This window comes from Zerene cesonia, chromosome 26 (assembly GCF_012273895.1).
Source record: "Zerene cesonia ecotype Mississippi chromosome 26, Zerene_cesonia_1.1, whole genome shotgun sequence".
NCBI lineage: Eukaryota > Metazoa > Arthropoda > Insecta > Lepidoptera > Pieridae > Zerene > Zerene cesonia.
Genome location: NC_052127.1, coordinates 5,922,820 through 5,942,046, shown reverse-complemented (window position 1 = coordinate 5,942,046; position 19,227 = coordinate 5,922,820). Strand labels below are relative to the sequence as shown.

Here is a 19,227-nt window from a genome sequence, read left to right as displayed (position 1 = left end):
TAGTAGATTCGGGATTATTTGATTCAATTATTTATTAATAGGTAGATACGCTGACAATACAAAGACAAATATTTGTGAGAGGAAAGTGGCAACTGGAAAAATAAAAACTTAAAGTTGGTAACATTGACCAATTTAAAAATGTCGGTTTGCTTGTGTTTTGTTTGAAACTTTTGCCACAAGTTATTTCCACCTGTATTATTATAATTTTAAAATATATATCCTAAAGTTTTTATTACGTTATATCATAGCTGTATTAGTGCCATTAACACAAAATGCCTAGAACTAAGCGGCCTGTGCGAAAACAGGAAAAAGTAGCAGAAGATGATGAGACGTTGAAAAAATTCAACAAATTAGGTATGTCTACGATAACAGCTATAGATTGAAACCTTTAACATTTATAATATATCGCAGGTTTTATGTATTGTATGAAATAGATATATAAATCCGTCAATTCCTGTTACTTTAAAATCCTGAAAATTTATCATCCTGCAATTGGTTAAAAGATGTTTAAAATGCTATTACAGTTGCTGACCAAAAAAATAAAATAGACTCGGAAGCTCAGATGCAAATACGCAATGTTGAGATTACATTCAAGATACTTCTGGGATCAATTAGTGCAAATAATTTTCAGAAAACATTGGGACAGCTGGTAAGTTTCATACTGGTAACATTTATTTATGTATCTATTTAAAATAAAAATGAATTCTTGAAAGCTGTTATAATTATGAAAGTTTGAGTAATTTATGATATTATCACATGTAAATTGTTTCTGGAAGTACAAGTTTTATTTTAGTTCCTTAGATGTAGATGTGTGTTCAAACAATCAAACAAACTCTTCTGCTGTACACTATTAGTATAGATTGTTACTTTATAAAACATTATATAAGCACTTGAGCATATAAAAAATTGCACTATAAACATTACAGAAAACAGAGTTACATCTCAAGGAAGTGCCCTCAACGAGAAGGTCTAACACTAGACGTTCCTGTCGGTCTGGATCACATGATGATGGTAAGTGATCACCATACGTAATGTACTGTCTGCATATTAATGTCCACCTCATTTAATTGTTTTTGCAAAAGCACATGGGGTGTTTTGGTACACTTTATAATATCATAGTTCATGAATAGTCATTACTTATGTATTTATACCTAAATAACATTATTTTAAATAGACATAATAATAAGAATTAAATCAAAATTATAGTGTTTCTTTTAATGTTTTTTATTTGAACGTAAGTATGTACTGCTCACTATGTTTTCAATAAGGAAGATTTCCTAATTTTATATTTATCACTATTAACTTTCTTACTTATAATTTAGTATCTGTGGTATATAGGTACGTGAGCACTTATATTTCTTGTTGACTTTTTTAAATATTGTTAATTTATTATATCATACATGTTACAAGCACTCTACAATCTACATATCCTAATATAATAATAGTAAAGGCACACAGAGCCTCTCACTCTTAACTGTCTATACACAAGTTTTAAGATGATTCTATTAAAAATTCTTCATTGGTTATAGTTGGACTAAATAGAGCCTAGTGTAGTCTGTAGATACATACTGAGCTTGTAGTTGTTAATACATATATCTCTCAATAGCAGTCCACCCTGGCTTCGTCTGTGGTAAGTTTTGGTATCTCCATAAGAACCTGCCTTGTTCCCTAACAATAATGTTTAAAAAGTAAAGCCGAATGGGTGAATCCATTAGTAGTAGTAAACTCTTCCTAATACTTAGTTTGTTTTATTGCATAGACTACTCAGATACTTTTATTCGATTTCAAGTAAATTTTGAATGATAATATTGAATTAAAGATTCAATCATAAAATATACCTGTATAAATTAATCTAACATATTTCATTAGCATTGCCAAATTATTAATAAGTAGAAGTCCACACTGACTTTGCCTTATTAGTGAAGATACAGCTTCTTATGGTAATTTTTGAAATTCATCCAGTACATATGAAAATGTATGTATGTAATGTATGTATGTAAACATTACCAACATACATACTAAAACACAAATGTTTCCTCTTCATAATATTACAAGTACTTGGATCAGTAAATTATGAAAAATGAATATAAACAAAAGATTCAAGTATTTTATTTTACTTTCTACTTATATTACATAGGTGAAAGTTTGGAAGAATTTATGTATGCTTACTCTTACAAAAATTTAGATGATTAGATTTGAAATTTACTATGAAGATTACATACTGGCTTTTGACCAGAGTAGCACGCGATTCACGCCGCTATAAGCCGGGTTTCCAATTATAAAAAATAATAAACGAAAGAGTTTTCGAAAATTAATTTCGAAATATACTATTGAAGAATTTGAAGAAAATTTATTATAAATAACATAAAGACTCTTCAATCATCACTTTATCTTGCTTTACCGTTTATTCTCAACATAATCGCATTACTGTTAACCACCATCCCATTAATTTCCACTAACGCTTTCTGGGATCAGGGTACCTCACCGAGAACTCGTCTCAGGGCTCTGGGGAGCGCGGTGCTAAGAAAACGTACTTGGGTAAGTCTGCTGCTGTACCTTGTTTGTGCATGCTTTTATGGACACCTATTTTTATAACTAATTTGTAGGCTTTGGTGTAGAATCTCGTGTTAGTGTTACTTTGATCGTTTCATTTAATTTTATCATGACTAACAGTTAATTCACATTCAGTTGGTTCATCATTCACCATTAATTATTAAATGGTTTATGATTATCATTTTCAAGATTTATCTATTAAGATAAGAAACAAAACAAACTGTATAACAATTGTTGTATATTGCTTCTGTAATAGCTAATTGGCCAATTGGTTTGAACAACTAAATATTAATGAAGTATTAGCGATAACTCCGCGTTTTGCTTATATAATTGTTTGCCTTTCATGGATTTATGTTTACTGCACATGTAAGTGATTGGTAATTTATCCAATGACCAAACAATCAACCAATAATTCATATCGATTATTATTATCGATTGATTGACCAACCCAACCCACAAACCCAACCAATCAATTAATTAATAAAAACATTTTTTTTTGTTATTTTGTTTTAGCTTGCCAAACCATTGCGCTTTTACCGTTTGTTTTATTTTAAGTGTTAAACGTTATAACGCAGTTATAACGTCATAAAGTTTATTGCAGTAATTCATTCATTCAATGATCCAACTTTACCCCCCCTTCTCCTTCCGCAGCGCCCCCCTCCGCGAGCCGCTCGACCGGGCGCCGCTCGCGCTCCGCGGACGCGTCGGCGCGCTCGGCGCTGAAGCCGGCGCCACGTACGGCCGCGCGCCGCCGCTCCAAGTCGGTGTACAAGACGCCCGCGTACAATAAGAACGCGCTCGTCAACTATCCCGCCATCACGCCTAAGGTGTGTGTGAAGCTAAATAATTAGTAAAAAAAACAAATTCAAAAATGTCAAAACTAGACCAAATTTAAATGGGAATTTGTTTTAATTCTTTCACCGTTGGAAATGCATATGGTCCTTGAGTGCTTTAGGCTGTATATATGTAGCATATTAAAGTTTTGTGACTCGCTCCAGGTGCACCAATAAACTGTACAATGCTGTTTGACTTATAAACAAACAAACCGTTTATATTGCAGGTGACACCACACACGCCGCTGACTGTGCTGCGTCAGCCGCGTCAAGGTGAAATGGTGGTCTCCATGTCTGGATCACCAGTGATGGTGCCCACATGTTACACGTAAGCAATTCCTGTTTATTTACAATATGTATTCTCGAATATGTACTATTATTTTTAGGTAAGAATTATGTTTTCAGAGTGTAAGTGTAAACACACTGTATTCCATTTGTTTGTATTTTGTGTTGTTACATTGCATTTTAATCGTAATAGACATAGGATATATCCCCGAAACTAAATGCAATGGTGTAATGTGCAATATGCATAGTTAATATGGAATGCGATATTCTAGATTTTTGTGGAATAAAAAGATAAAGGAAGGCTTACTCAGAAGATTGCCCAGTTAGCTTTCACATATCACACACTAAAAGAGTACAGTACAGTACAGTACACTCTAAGAGATGTACAATCACACGCTCTTATTTCAGAATGAAACCAGACGAGAAAGCGAATTGCAATATCCTTCTGCAAGATGGCACAATGCTGTCCCTGCAACCGAAGCAGCTGCGACAGTCGCAGGCCTACATCCCGTTCTCGCTCATGGACAACAACGTGCTGCTGCAGCTCAAGACCCTGAAGGAGAACCTCGATAAAGTGGTCAAGCTCGGCGAGAAGGCCATTAAGTGATTAATGGTGATAAAGTGTTTGTGTTTAGTACCAATTACTTCAAGTTAAAGTGAATGGTGATTTAGTGTGCTACAAGGGAGCTACACTAGGAATGCTTAAAAATGTAGGTATTATGATAGATAAGGTTTTTTTACGATGACTATGTAAAGCTCTATGTATTTAATTTGAATAGAGTTTCTTTATTAAGTTATGTTTCCAATGGATGGTGATTCATAGCATATTCCTTTGTTATCATTGTTTAGTTTATACTTATAAATGATTTGCCGTTAATTGGAGTTAAATAACACCAATTGTCAAGTGGTATGCATGTTACGGACTTAAAATTTGATTTATATTGACATTATACGAAAATAAGCTCATATTTTTATATGGATATAAATAATTAATTTATTATTTGATTATTTTGATTTTGCACCTGTCTATAACTTGCATCCTACATGTGGCATAGTAAATTTTGTAATAATATACAGTAATGGATGATCAAAATCTGGAGTCATAAAACACTATTTCGATCTCTCCTGGGAAAAAAAATTCTCAACATAATATGATGTATTAGCATTATATTCTAACGAAAAATAATATGTTGAATGCATGCAAATGATATGGTTCACGGTTTTTCGCCAGGTTACCATCTTGTGAGTTAGGATATGTATACCAGTGAGACATACATTCAACAGGTCTGAATTGTTACATGAAAATTGAAAAATATACAATATGAATTATTGCAATATGTGTATACACTTAAATACGAATGAAGGGCCCACTATGTATTATTAAATAGATGTGTAGATAATAAAAACTATCGCTTAATTTTTTATTTGCTATGTATGTTGTTTATCTGTATGTTAATCATGGTACAAATAATTATTGACTTTGGTTTGTTTGTGTGTGCGTTTTGTAAATATTTAAAGGATTGTGTAATTTTAATTGTAGTTTAAGTTAATAAATAGTATTGATTCAACCTTCAGTTTGTCATTTAATGGTTGATTTGATTGCGCCTGCGGTACTGCTTGTGAACATTTCACGTCGCTACATTAATAATTATGTGTGTGTGTCTGACAACTGCTAATTTTCTTTGTCCACGTGAACCAAGCCGCGTGCAAGAGCTAGTAAAAAATATCATTTGATGTTTCTAAGACGTTTTAAATGATTGGAAAAATATGAATAATATTTGAATCAGGAGGATATTAACGTGATTATCTAGGAATCATACATTCAAAACTCTAACATTCAAAAATTCTAACGGTGAAGGAAAACATCGTGAGGAAACCGGCATGTCCGAGAATCAAAAGTTCGACGACATGTGACATCTGCCAACCCGCACTTGGCCAGCGTGGTGGATTATGGCCTAAACCCTCATAGGAGGCCTGTGTCCCAGCAGTGGGAACATATATGGGCTGATGATGATGATGATGATGATATATTCAAAAGAAATAATACAAACAAAAATATCGGAGATTACACACTAAAATGTTTTATTGCATCATATCAGAATTGAGATTCCATATCAGATATCGAACTCATGGCAAACTAATGGTAGCCATATTTCCCGAGTGTCTGTTCAACTTCCTTGACGTATTTCTCTGATACCTTTTGTTGTCTCATTTCGGCAACCTGAAATAATTTTTATTTAAATAATATTGACCTGAGGATCACCTTGGATGGTTCACACGCGACGGCCGCCACGAGAAGCGTTTTATATACAAAATGTATGAAAGAAATATGTCTGTCGCAGGCTTGCTGCCCTTAAATACACGAAATATAGTAATATTTCGAAAGACTACGGCTTAGGATTAATATTTTAATGCTATTGTTTTCTAGCGTTATAATGATTACCTTATGCTTGATGACTTTTCTCTCATACTTGTCTTGTTGTTCTTGCTCCATGCGGAGCGCTACACCTTCGTTATGTACTTTCTCGCGAAGGTCAGCCCTGATAAATATACATAATTATGTATTTAATATATTGGTAAATTGATTCATACAAAGTGGGGGTGTTTGAAAAGACAAAAACGGACTTTAGATTTATGCGTACTTCATGAATAAAAAATATAATTTACAACAGACAATTTTTTTCACGAGCTGTACGATTTAGGATACGCGAAATTCATGTACTGATATGTTTCAGTTAAATGCTACGATTTTACACCCTCATTTTTTTAACCAACGTTGCGTGGGATTGACATTATATTTTTATTTGATAGGAAAATGTCATTTGGTTCCATTTTAGAATCAAGAGTGGTACGTAAGTTGTTTTTAGATGATTCAAGTAGTTTTCCATTTAAACGTGGCGGTCAAACATACCTGGCGCGTTCTTTGTCATTTATTTGTTTCATGATCTCTTGTCTATGCTGTTCAACTCGAGCCTTGCGTTTGTCCTCCAACTGAAAAATACTGGCTGTATCAAATAGCGTCTTGAAATGATTATTCGTCTAGTCAACATGTAACATTTTTAAATTTTTGCATAGTCACCGATTAAGATGACAGTCTATTCGGAATATTATGTAGTTTAAGAGAAGTCCCGAAAGAGGCTCATAAAAATTAAAAAAAAAAAACGAAAATATATCAAATTTGTACAGAACCCTAAAAATAGTAAGTAAAAAACAATATACTATTGGAATAAATAAAATATCCACCGGCAAACAATTTTTGTTTCCATTTTTTCATTTGCTATGAATTTATTAAAGTTTTTTCAATTATGGGTACTTGTCCGAGTTTCTTGAACTGATTGTTAATATAAAATTTTTTTTTCACTAAGTACGAGTATTGTTAATCATAAAAATACTGGGAAAATTTAAAATATAAAAATTACCGAATACTAAACGAAAGAATATGCCACTCTATTACACTACTTATATCTATCCTTATCACACAAAGCTAAACAGCCATACCTCTTTCTCTTTCCTAATGAATTCTTCGTTCTGTCTCGCAGCGTTGTTGAAGCTTTGCTCATCTTTCGCTATTTCGCGGGCGATGAGGCGATGGATGTCCGATATCTGAAAACAAATGTAGTTATCGTTATAAATAAGATTTGTTTTAAGCATTTCATGTTCTATAACACTTTATAAAAAAATAAAGCAACGAAGATAGAAGTACCTATAGTGCATTGAGGGAATTTCGGAAATGTTGAATACCACTTCAGAAGATCTTTTTATTGCGAGTATCGTGAGACACAGGCACAGACATAATTTGAAAATAATACACATTTTTTTAAACAATCACTTGCGAGTAGCGGCGTGGTTATATTACACTATTACATTTACCCTGTCATTCGTAATTATCCCAATAAGGTGCATCTCTCTAATAAAATGGAATTTAATAGTAAGAACATGCAAATTATATTTTAAAGTGAGATCTTACAAAAAGAATAAACAGTCTTAGCTCAATCACCCGATGTTATCATGTAAAGAGACAATAATAGCCCCTCACCTGTTGGATCCTGCCCTCATGCAGTCTCCTCATCTCGCGATTCCTCTTGATAGCAGCGTCCCGCTCCTTGCGGCGGCACTCCCTCTCCACGTCTTCTTGTATCTTGAGGTTTCGGATCCGTTCCAATTCCTCTTTAAGCTCTTGCTCTGCCTGTTGAATAATACGTCGTTGTAATTAAATCCGATAATAATTCAGCCGTTGAACGATAGCTGAATTTATGACACAAACTTAAGACAAGTAAAAAAAAATAATTGGAAAGGGATTAAGAAAGTATTGACAAAAGGGATAATGGAAAGGACTGGGAAGGGTAAGTAAAAGGATATGTGCCTCGGGCTCCACCAGTGTTCAAATTTAAGGCAGATTTGGGAGAGCGGATATTATTGTCACAGAAATATAGAATTAAAGGATGAAGGGAGGGTAACCCGAATTTGTAAAAGTGGGACTGTGTTAACACAGGTACTAGTACAGTATATAGGCGGATTAGTAGTCAAACTACCTAAATTTATAAACTATCTAGAAAATAGTTCTAGATAGATTAGAATGTTTAGAATTAGCTTTGTTCTATTAAATTGGAACTTAATTCAAAGAACATTGTTGACATCAATGCCTTCATGGTTATTGATTACTTTAAGACATCAATGCCTTCATGGTTATTGATTACTTTTCCATTAATTACCTTTTGCGCCTTAGCGATGTGGTCGATACCCTTCTGTTTAGCAGCTTTAATAGCTTCCTGTTCAGCTTTGTTCCGAGCTTCGCGTTCCTGCTTCTGTTTCAGAAAATTGGCAATACGTAGATCCATTATTCGCTCCTCTTCGTTTTGCACTTGCTTGTAATAGAGGAGTTCAGCATTGCCTGAAAAAATAAACTATTTTCAAACATTGTTTTAACGAAAGTTGGTTTAATGATGTACGGTAAGTAAAGAGTAATGAGACATAATCTTTCTACCCTGCTTCTGTTTCTATAATAAAACGTTAACCCTTTGGGCACGGTTTTATTTGTAAATTAAGCATTTTGGTATGGATATCTTACCTTGATCCAATATTTCTTTAAGCTTAGCCTGTCTCCCGTGCTTCTCTTTTAGTTTCTGTGCTTCGTCAATTTGCATTGCGATGTTCGCTTGATTTACTCGAATACTCTCTTCTTCTATGCGTTCTGCTTCCATAATCTAAACAAAATTGTCGTATTTACATGAATTAAAGATATGGTTAATACTTATATTTTACCTATATACTCGTATTTAATAAACACAATTTACTGAATGCTAATTATTTTTTGTTATATTTCATTTTATTTTTGTCGTTATATCATAACTTTTAACGAAGTAAAACTACGTAACATATTGATTATTCATAATCACCTTAGCGGTCTCATGAGCTTTAATCTGCTCCTTCAGCGCCGCGAGGTTCTGCAGACGCAACTGGTGTCTCCGCTCTTCTTCCTCTTCAGCTCGGCGTACAGCTGCTTGGCGATTCTCTTCCATGATTGCGTCGAGTCTAAAATAAAGATTAGATGGAGATTGGCTTTTTATTCGACGAGAATAGATGATATTTATAATTGGAATTTGACCAGATACCTGCGGAGGTGCGACTTTAAATGTTAGGGAGAGTTTTAGCCAATATTTTATGAAAACAGTATATAACATTAACGCCCATATCATGTGATGCATGTGCAATGTACAATAACATTTTATGATAACGTAAACAATAATTATATCTGTCGACTGCCAAAGCTTGTTTGATACCTGTTTAGTTAGTATTTTTGTACCCTGCGCATGTTTTAATATTTTACATGTGGGTTATACAACGAAATTCCCTCTACCTCCGTTCCTCCTCCTCCAATTCTTTCTTTATTAGTTCCCGTTCAAAGATCTGCGCGTCCCGTATGGCGTGGCACTTGGACGCCAGGATGATGCGGTTGCACAGTCGCGGCCCTTGCATGTTGTCAGCACGGAGTACTGATAGGAATTATAAGGTATGAAACTGATTATTGGGCTAATTGACAATGTACCAGAAAAATGTATTCTGATAGATTAACTATACAAATAAAACGTGAGTTATACAATGATAGAAATTATTTGATTGACACGCCAAACGTAGATAATGTACCTATATCGTAATTTGTAGCTTGGAAAAATTGTATATATGATGTTTAATTTTGGTGTACTTATGAACTAAACTAAACAAATGAAGAACGAATATTTTTGTTATATATAAGCACCACTACTCTATACATACACTTGAAGATTCATGGAAACAAATGATTACTAATTAAAATATAATTTATTAATACTACTCTACTACTAATTACTCTCAGCTCTAGATAGTGTATGTGCCGCTTGATCTGGTCCTTCGAGTTCGGCCGCGTCAGCGCTGCCGCTAGACGCCTCAGCGCCAGGTTGAGGCTGCAACTGCTCTTTTAGGAGTCTCTTGCGTTCCTCAGACTCTTTAGCGGCTTTCTGTATAGCTTGCTCTTGCGCGTGCATCGCTGCGAGTTGCTCTTCTTGTGTTACTTTCTGTATAAAGAGTTAAGTTGTATCAGGAATAGCGACAGAACCTAATTTAAAAAAAATGCAGAAATAATAATTTGTATAAATATTTTGTAGATCGGCGAGGAAAGCTATAAGTGAATAATGAAATATGAATTACACAGTTTTAACACAGTTTCTTTACTAAAATATAATTTACTATTTTTACCTTACATGTATAAACTGAATTCCAATCAGCTTATCTAATAACGATTCGAAACGTGCTGTTAATACCTTTATAGTTACTTGTTTATGTAAATGTTACCTTAGCCTGTCTCTTCAGTCGTTCGTATTCATTCTTGTTCATCACGGCAGGGTAGAAGTTGGGTTCCGTCTTGGGTACCAGCAGGGTTCTCCAGCCACCGATCTGTGGTACTAGAGTGTATTCGTGCTTCGGTAGCTCGCATTTGTGGATAGGACGTTTTGTTATTGGAAATTTCAGACGACATTCCGATGGTCTGGAATTTCGATTAATGAACCAATTATATTATGCCATGCCTATAATATTTAAAATTAGACCTAATAAAATTATGAAAGCAATTTTAACTCTAAACGATTCAGCAATCAATATATTTTACCTGTGTAATTGGTAACATCCAGGTTCACTCCCTTTCCTTATAGAATGGTATTTAATTCCTGTATGAGGATTTGGTGTTGGAGGTACCTTCGGCATTTTATTAAAACGAAATAATATAAATCATAAATTAATAAAAACACTCTTTCACTCCAAAAACTGTTGCTTGGAAACAGTTTAATTGTTATTTATTATGAATAAGATATTATTATAATTTTACGAAGAAATAACGTGAATTTTTACGTAAGTGTACGAAGTATGTTTTAGAAGAAGTCCTAATTTGAAATAAAGGTTTAATAAATTTCAGAAAAACATTTATATATAAAGGAAATACAGAGAAACCACATTAAGAATTTCAAAACGACAATTATAATTGTCAAAATAGAAAGTGCTGTCATGTGTCACTTGCTATTTGTCATATGTCAACATCATGTCTTTGGCTGTCTGATCTAAAAAGAACTAAATTCAAAATTGATAAAGTTATAGGCATGAGTTGATCAAAGTTTGCTATTTATTACAATTAATTTAAAGTTATGTTTAACAACGTTAAAGATGTATTTGGATTAAAATGAAACTAGTTATGAGTGGAAGAGTTTGATAACGGAGATAATTTATTTATTATTCATTCTTTCCCAATATTTACTTATGTAAGAGGTTATTTAATTGTGCAATGTAAAAAAAATAAATTTGCAAAGAAAGAGCTTTAAAATGGAAGAAAATAAAAGTGCGAAACCGCCTTTGAGGTCTTATTTTGCACCATTATTTGTAAGTATTGTATCTCTGTGTTACTGTGATAAATATATTTTATTTTAGAAAAAAAGTATGTTTTTTTATATATAATATCATTAACTAGTTGTTGTTTAATGTTTGTTCTGCTTAATTTATAAAAAATCTTGAACACAGGCAGGTGCAATTGCTGGAGTTTCAGTAGATGTAGCCTTGTACCCTCTGGACACATTGAAAACCAGACTGCAGAGCCAACAAGGGTTTTATAAAGCTGGAGGCTTTAAGGGTGTATATACAGGTTTGTTATTTGGTCAAAATTTATCAGACCTTTTTATACTGGGTGTGAAAAAAAACAAAATCTTTTGTTTATCTAAATTTATTATGATAATTATCCTGTTTTATATAAAATTGTGGCATTTAACTCTTTAAAGAAAGCAAAGTATAACCTTTTCAAAAATGTCATATATGGCCTTTGTATTAAAAGATTTTTTTTTATTAAATTTAATTTTAATCCCTATTCTATCCAAGTAGAGTCTGAAAGATGCTAATGAAGGGTAAATAACCAAATTACTCAATTTCAGGTTTATTAACAGTGGCAACAAGTTCAATGCCCACAACAGCATTATTTTTCGTGTCCTACGAAGCAACCAAAACGCTGGCAACACCATTGGTCACTCCGCAGTATTTACCTTTTGTACATATGTTGGCTGCTAGTGTGGGTGAAGTGGTGAGTATGCGATTTTATTGATGTCATACCGTGAGCTGGTTGTTCACCTGAAGATTTGTGATCACCACTCAATCATGAGTGGTGATCATATTTGCAGAGGTAGGGATGCTGTAAGTGTGTTGCCTGCTTTTAAGGGATTAAGGATCAACAATGGAATCAAAGGTATGTCCTGGAGTGGGCGAGGAAAATTATACAGACAATATAAATAATACAGAGAAAGTAAGGTCTATAGAATTGTTATTAATAAGCCATTCCACTACTCATTCTGCAAAAAAAAAATAAAAAGATATCTCTGCTTATGCAAATATTTAGCAGAAATCCTAATTAGTGATAAAATGGACTTAGAACATTATAATTTCTCAAATTTATTGTATTTTTTATGTTTTCGTAAAGGTTTCAAAGTTTCTTTTTCATTTGAAAATTGGTGGCCTTTCCGTGGTCCCAGTAAAATATGGTCTTGTTCTGACATATTGATGGTAGTTTAGTTTTTTTTAATGTAATATCTATTATTGTTTAAGCTTGCCTGTGTCATCAGGGTGCCCACAGAGGTGGCGAAACAGAGGAAACAAACTTATGTCGGTACTGAGAAGAAAAGCAGTATTGGGATTTTACTTCAGGTAATGTTTATAATACAATTTATTTTTGTGTTATATGGAACTGCTGAATCGGTTTTGGTGTAACTTTATTTGTATAATATATGTACACAAGGAATATATTTAAATCCTTACTAATATATTAAATGCGAGATTTACTGTCTGTCTATCTCTTCTTCACGGAGGTAGTACGAAGGAAGAGGAAATGGACCTCAAATACAACATGCTATTTCCCGCCAGTCTTCTGTGGGGGTTTGGTACTTCCACGGTGCGAGCTGGCCCAATTCATGCTGAAGCGTTTTCGACTACCACATTAAAAATTGGTTCTTATATTCCAGGCATTTCGCACAGATGGCGTACGCAATGGTGTATACAGGGGGTTCTTTTCCACCGTCGTGAGAGATTTGCCCTTTAGTTTTATCGAATTACCGCTGTGGGAGTGGTTGAAAAGTGTTATTAGAGAGAGGAATGACGGACAGATAAACAGCTTTCAGGTGAGATTATTATTTTTAATTATTTAATTATTAATTCAATTCAATTATTCCCAAACTAAGTTGTATGTGAATAATTTGGGATTTTCTACCTAAACATAGTTAATGCCAAATCTATACTACTATAATTATTAAGTTACAGCTAAGTAGTTAAACGATAAAGCTAGTGTATAAATAAGGATAAATTTTTCTCTTTGTAATCGAATACGAATAAAAAATGAATTTAAAATTTGAAATTCGAACATAACTCACATAGTATACAATTGATCATTGTATTTAACAGAGCGCCCTCTGTGGGTCGATAGCGGGAGGTTTCGCGGCGGCGGCCACGACGCCTCTGGACCTGGCGAAAACCCGCATCATGTTGGCGGAAGATTACGCGGAGACGCGGAAGTTACGCGTAAAACCGGTTCTGAGTGAAATTTACGCGGTTTCAGGGTTTCGGGGTTTGTTCGCGGGCGTCACGCCGAGGTGTACAGCGTTTATGATTGGCGGGTTCGTGTTTTTCGGCGTTTATGACAAGTCGAAGTCGTTCTTTGAAAGCAATTATGGTTATGTTTATAATAGATAACGTTAGCGTTCTGAATTTCTTTTTTTGTAAATTTGTAGTGCAGTGAATCGATGTAATTTTCTGATTAGCCGCTTAAAAATGAGATGCTATTGATGTTCGTAGTTGTAAATTGTAAATAATTTATGGATTTGTACAGAATAAAGTCTGATTATTAAGTTTTTATTTTAATATTAACATTGGTATAAAAAAAGTAAAAACCCCGGTATTTGTTATTAAACATAATAATTCAGCGCCATCTAGTTTTTCGTATTTATAACTAATATTTGATTTTTATTTTCTTTTTTGGATAGGCTTTTATCTTATGAATCAATTGAAAATCCATCCAATAAGTGTATCTAACCATTTTTTCACCCTATAAGCGTTTATTATATACCTACGCGCGTTCGTTTGGTATTCAAACGTTATTTTATTTTAATAAATAATTAAATTACTTAGAAATTTTGAAAGAATAGAAAAAATTTGATCACGAGGCAGGATTCGAACCTGCGTATCTTGCCTAACCGTAGCAACGCCTAGCCTCTCGGCCACCCGTGATCCTGCCACAGTAATCGAATTTCTTCTATTCTTTCGGTTTCATGTGCCTAAGGGGCACCCCACGCCATCTATTGAGATGATTAAGAACCATCACAACGAATACGAAACATTATTTCAATGATTACAATATTGTATCGATGGAACGCGGCCTTTGTTAAATTTAATTAACCATCTATATTTTGGCGCGTATTCAAGAACTGTCATCTTACGGAAGTGCTGTGTACTACGAACGTTCAAGGAACCAAACAGCACAGTGACAATTATTTCTTACTAGCGCCACAGTCATATACTGTACTTAACTTTTATTCAAAATCGTCGTTTTTAAGGTTTTTATAGTGCGTGCGAGTTTTTTTTGCTGGTGAGAAAATATTATCATTTAAATTCTAATTTATGTTTTATTGTAGTGTGCAGTACATTTATCTTAAACGAAAAAAAATTGTGATAAAAAGGGCCAGAAAAATACTTTCTGATTTCTAAAGTATTTTTTTGATGTTAACGAAAATGGAAGTAGGGGAATGGCTCAAATTGAATAAAAAAAACACAGAACACTAATTTATTTTAACAATCTTTAATTACCACGAAAATTTATACAGTGATAATTTATACAATTCTCGGTATACTATAAAATATATTACAACGATATACACTTAAAATTAATATTAGTAGTCTTTTTGGGTGCGATCAATGCTTTACAAAAAATAAAACTTTAATATCGATCACATCCAAAACATATTAATTCCATTTATATTTTTAAAATAACAAAACATAAAACCATATTTTTCTTAAAATTTATATTGATATGTGGAGAAACTGTATTAATACTGGACATAGCTATGAAAAAAAAAATGAAATAAAAAAACAAAAATATATTTCGCGCATTTTTTTTTTACAACATTTCTTTGCACAGATAACGTAGAAGGACTATAAAAGTATTACCCATTTGGATGGATTAATAGATAGGGCATAAGAAAAGTAAGGAACATATATAATACGAAATTTCTAAAATAGCTGTGTCCAGCAAAAATAATAAAATATAGACTGCCTCGCAAAACAATAAATTCGTTTTTTCGGCAACTGTGCACGTCTTAAATGAAATAAAGATGCGACAGTTGAAATTGAAAAAAAGAGAAATTTTATTTCATACCATTTTAAAACAACTACCTAGCTAATAAAAATAACATAAGAATATTAAGTACAACGTTTTGTGATAAAGCAAAAATAATAGGCGATTATATTAAATAATCGACTTTGGATTTTCATAGCCATTTAAATTTATTCTTCTTAAATTTTTTTTACAAAATATTAATCATACCAATCACAGAAGTTAATCCATTAATATAATTTTATTTATAAATTAAAAATATTTTTACACATAATATTCGAAAGTAGGCTCAGTTCTTAGGAATAAATACATGTAGAAATGTTTTTCCTTAGTATTATTTTTTTAAACTCTACTTATATACATTTAATCATTTAATTATAAAAAAATTAATAGAATACAACAATTTAGTAATAGCAGAAGTAAATTATTCTTATTATATTTGGATTTAATATATTTTATGTTGCTTTATTCAGTTAAAGCAAAATATAATAAATTACATACAATCGTTTTGGTTACTTATGCTTAGTGTACGATACTCTATGGAGAATATATTTAATTTCCAACGAATTGTATAAGGATTATCTTAATGTATGTTGCAGTAATTACCTTATATAAATTTATACATTTCAATTAGATTTAATGATCATGGAGGCTATATTTCCTAAATTTTATTATTTTCCATTTCAAAGAAAGATGATCACGCCAATGTACTGTTATTGACAGTTGTTACGAATAACATTTTTTGAGCTGTATTAAAATCTTCCAGCCAATGCAATACTCACAGGTGGCAGTATATTTTTTTTTTATCTTTACACAAGCCCAGAGCATCATTCCTGCCAACTCAACTGACAGCAAATAAAGAACACATTTTTTCCCGCAACTCAACTGTCACCAACGAGCAATAATTTTTTTTTTTAATTCCCGCCAATTTACTGCCAACTGACAGCAATAAAAGACAACACCATTTTTTTTATTTATTGAATCTATCTGAATATGACGTTAGTCTGTTGCGGTTGTTCCCTCGCGGAGTGCCGGCGGAACGGGTTCCAGGAAGGCAGGCGGCGGGCGGAGCGGTTGGTCGCGGCGGTCGAACCGCTCGATGTGGATGCGGCGGATACTGAGCCATTGGTTGAGCTGGACTGCCGGCTCGTGTCGGGTGACGCCTTATGGGATAAGATTGTTAAATATATACTTCAAGAGCTATATAGAGATGACGAAATAAACGAAACGGTTGTGAAGCACCATTTAATTGCTGGTTGGTGTCTGACGGCTATAACGAATCGATGAGGATTAAGTAATGATTATAGATATAAACATAGACACAGATATTTAAATGTATCTAATATAGACGTAGAGGACATCCAAACATCCGCTTTAAAAGTATTCTTTAATTGTGCGTGCGTGTTACGCAAAGAACATATTATATACATTAAGTGTTTAATTCAATTGAAAGAAAGAGAGAGAGAGGCATATATGTGTGATGTATTCGTCTCATACACGCATACACTAAAAAGCATGTTCTTTCACATCCATGATTGACAATCAGACCCGACGTGGAAAGTGAAATATACAGCAGAGTATTTTTTCACTAATAATATAAACATACCTTCACAGCGTTCTTGTCCATGGGCGTGGCCAACCGCAGAGTGAGAGAATCCTTTGCCTGTTGTATCAAGTGCACCACTTCCTCATGAGAGCTCCATTTTACATCCTTATCTCCTATTGAGATTATGAAATCTCCTTCCCGCATACCGGCCATCTGGCAACATCGTACATAACATATATTAGTAATAACGTAAGTATTTAATCGACTTTAGACTCGATTTTGACCCACTTTAATTCAAATTTTGTGTACTCATCAAGGATAAAATAGTCATTTTATGAGTTTATAATATTATCTTGTTTAGGATCGTCAGGAGTATTCTATCATCTATACATCCTATTAATATTATAAATGCGAAAGTTTGTATGGATTTATGGATGTTTGTTACTCTTTCACGTAAAAACTACTGAACCAATTGCCATGAAATTTTGTACGTAGACAGCTGGATAACTGGAATAACATATAGGCAACTTTTTATTCCGATATTCCTACGGGATACGGACTTACGCGGGTGAAACCGCGGGGCGCAGCTAGTATATAATAAAGTTGAAGAACATGTTTGTTTGTTTGAACGCACTAATCTCAGGAAATATTGGTCCGATTTGAAAAATTTTTTCAGTGTTAGATAGCCCATTTATTGAGGAAGGCCATAGGCTATAATAGTCGTAGTAAAAATGGTTGATGGTATCATAGAATAGCGAATCGCTAGTCTATCATATAAACCATTTTTTTATTTTTTAAACTATACTAGCTGTGACCCGCGGTTGAAACCGCGTAAGTCCGTATCCCGTAGGAATATCGGTATAAAAAGTGCCTATGTGTTATTTCAGTTGTCCAGCTATCTACGAAGCAAAATAGTATTATTATTCACCAATAGATGTCAGGAAAAAAAAACACGAATAAAACACGAATATGACATTTTCTAAAAAAAATTCCTAGCTAGATCGATTTATCGCCCCCGAAACCCCCTATATACTAAATTTCATGAAAATCGTTGGAGCCGATTCCGAGATTATATATATATATATATATATATATATATATATATATACAAGAATTGCTCGTTTAAAGGTATAAGATATTTTTTTTAAATAATTATAACAGAAACACTTACATCAGCGAGCGAGTTAGGTTCCACAGCAGCTATAGCCACGGGCGCCCCCCCTCTCACGGAGAACCCGAACCCCTCCTCACTCACGTTGTACTCACTCGCGACTCGCCTCAACTCCCTCCTACTCTTCCCATACTCAATCACCTTCGGATGGTAGTCGATATTCTCGAAGCTGTTTATATAGACGCCATTTTGTTTGGTCACTTCGTAGTCGAATTTCTCGTCTCGACTGTAGTACGTGCTGTTGTCTTCGGATCGGTCCCGTTTCTTCTGTCTGTCCGTCCGTCGGCGTGTGTCTGTGTGCTTCTGTAGTTGCAGCAAGCGGGGCGCGCTCCAGTGTCGTTTCGCTGAGAACACCGCTATGGGGCCGAGGGATTTGAAAAGGTCGTCCACCCGGTGTTGAGAGAAGTCGGGAGGAGTGAGCGCTAGTTGGAACTTTGAAGCCGCTGGAATGGTAAGGTTTGTTTTAGTACGTAAACGTTTTGCAGGAAGAATTCGGAACACGAAAATTTGACATTAAGCACATTAATTAGAAAATTACATGTACCAGAAAGCCGTTATTTAAAGAGAACTTTTGGTGATTTTATTATATATAACAATGGAAAACAATTAACGAGTACTCGTGTGATATTCGTATTGCACTAAATTATTTTATTTACTTTAAAGTTTACATGCATGAGTTTATCTTGTACCTGTGTGAGTGTATGTAATGGGAAGGTTTATTCATATTCTCGAGTTCCTCTCTCTATGTGTATAAGTGTCCACACATTGTAAAGCATGCAGTGTAAGTGTACAGGTGTACTCTACTTTTGATATGGTGTGTATGTATTCATGTTAGGTGATGCGCCATACAGATTGTGGTGTGGAAGTGTTTATTGTATATGCTTGTGTACGTACACTCAGGTGTGGTGTATGTGTATGTTCATTTACACTGTATGTCGAACACGTCGAGCAGCGTGTG

The 19,227-nt window shown here is 33.9% G+C and overlaps 4 protein-coding genes across 7 annotated transcripts in view; 2 read left to right on the top strand and 2 right to left on the bottom strand.

Moving 5' to 3' along the window:
* Nucleotides 1-128: 128 nt before the first annotated feature.
* Nucleotides 129-4,848, top strand: LOC119837096. Of its 2 annotated transcripts, XM_038362595.1 has the most exons (7): nt 129-354; nt 525-649; nt 927-1,011; nt 2,476-2,538; nt 3,205-3,380; nt 3,614-3,714; nt 4,080-4,848. In XM_038362595.1, exons 1-7 carry the CDS (start codon nt 273-275, stop codon nt 4,276-4,278), a joined length of 831 nt encoding a protein of 276 aa, XP_038218523.1. In that variant the 5' UTR covers nt 129-272; the 3' UTR covers nt 4,279-4,848. The 2 variants fall into 2 exon arrangements, with proteins under 2 accessions (XP_038218523.1, XP_038218524.1); XM_038362596.1 differs by lacking the exon at nt 2,476-2,538.
* Nucleotides 4,849-5,735: 887 nt separating this feature from the next.
* Nucleotides 5,736-10,907, bottom strand: LOC119837015 (cilia- and flagella-associated protein 45-like). The gene is made up of 12 exons (XM_038362495.1): nt 10,813-10,907; nt 10,500-10,692; nt 10,018-10,222; nt 9,529-9,664; nt 9,068-9,203; nt 8,740-8,875; nt 8,384-8,562; nt 7,708-7,857; nt 7,170-7,274; nt 6,583-6,662; nt 6,115-6,211; nt 5,736-5,892 (listed from the first exon to the last, which is right to left on the bottom strand). Exons 1-12 carry the CDS (start codon nt 10,905-10,907, stop codon nt 5,809-5,811), a joined length of 1,596 nt encoding a protein of 531 aa, XP_038218423.1. The 3' UTR covers nt 5,736-5,808.
* Nucleotides 10,908-11,234: 327 nt separating this feature from the next.
* Nucleotides 11,235-14,067, top strand: LOC119836974 (S-adenosylmethionine mitochondrial carrier protein-like). The gene is made up of 6 exons (XM_038362448.1): nt 11,235-11,573; nt 11,712-11,832; nt 12,116-12,261; nt 12,780-12,878; nt 13,193-13,348; nt 13,629-14,067. Exons 1-6 carry the CDS (start codon nt 11,517-11,519, stop codon nt 13,914-13,916), a joined length of 867 nt encoding a protein of 288 aa, XP_038218376.1. The 5' UTR covers nt 11,235-11,516; the 3' UTR covers nt 13,917-14,067.
* Nucleotides 14,068-14,999: 932 nt separating this feature from the next.
* The window catches only part of LOC119837136 (rhophilin-1), a 67,739-nt gene continuing 63,511 nt past the window's right edge, over nt 15,000-19,227 (bottom strand). For all 3 annotated transcript variants that reach the window (XM_038362655.1, XM_038362656.1, XM_038362657.1), the window contains exons 13-15: nt 18,270-18,712; nt 17,159-17,311; nt 15,000-16,715 (exon numbers count right to left, since the gene is read on the bottom strand). In XM_038362655.1, the coding sequence (XP_038218583.1) occupies nt 16,536-16,715; nt 17,159-17,311; nt 18,270-18,712 (776 nt within the window). In that variant the 3' untranslated portion in view covers nt 15,000-16,535. The remainder of the gene's footprint in view (nt 16,716-17,158; nt 17,312-18,269; nt 18,713-19,227) is intronic.

Excerpts from the sequence above, each read along its gene's own strand:
- LOC119836974 (XM_038362448.1), top strand. The coding sequence starts at position 11,517 with ATGGAAGAAAATAAAAGTGCGAAACCGCCTTTGAGGTCTTATTTTGCA. Across the intron at positions 11,574-11,711 it reads CTTATTTTGCACCATTATTT|GCAGGTGCAATTGCTGGAGT; the intron begins GTAAGTATTGTA and ends TCTTGAACACAG. Across the intron at positions 11,833-12,115 it reads CTTTAAGGGTGTATATACAG|GTTTATTAACAGTGGCAACA; the intron begins GTTTGTTATTTG and ends ACTCAATTTCAG.
- LOC119837015 (XM_038362495.1), bottom strand. The coding sequence starts at position 10,907 with ATGCCGAAGGTACCTCCAACACCAAATCCTCATACAGGAATTAAATAC. Across the intron at positions 8,876-9,067 it reads AAGCTCATGAGACCGCTAAG|ATTATGGAAGCAGAACGCAT; the intron begins GTGATTATGAAT and ends AATTTTGTTTAG. Across the intron at positions 7,858-8,383 it reads ACATCGCTAAGGCGCAAAAG|GCAGAGCAAGAGCTTAAAGA; the intron begins GTAATTAATGGA and ends ATTATTCAACAG.
- LOC119837096 (XM_038362595.1), top strand. The coding sequence starts at position 273 with ATGCCTAGAACTAAGCGGCCTGTGCGAAAACAGGAAAAAGTAGCAGAA. Across the intron at positions 355-524 it reads GAAAAAATTCAACAAATTAG|TTGCTGACCAAAAAAATAAA; the intron begins GTATGTCTACGA and ends ATGCTATTACAG. Across the intron at positions 3,715-4,079 it reads ATGGTGCCCACATGTTACAC|AATGAAACCAGACGAGAAAG; the intron begins GTAAGCAATTCC and ends CTCTTATTTCAG.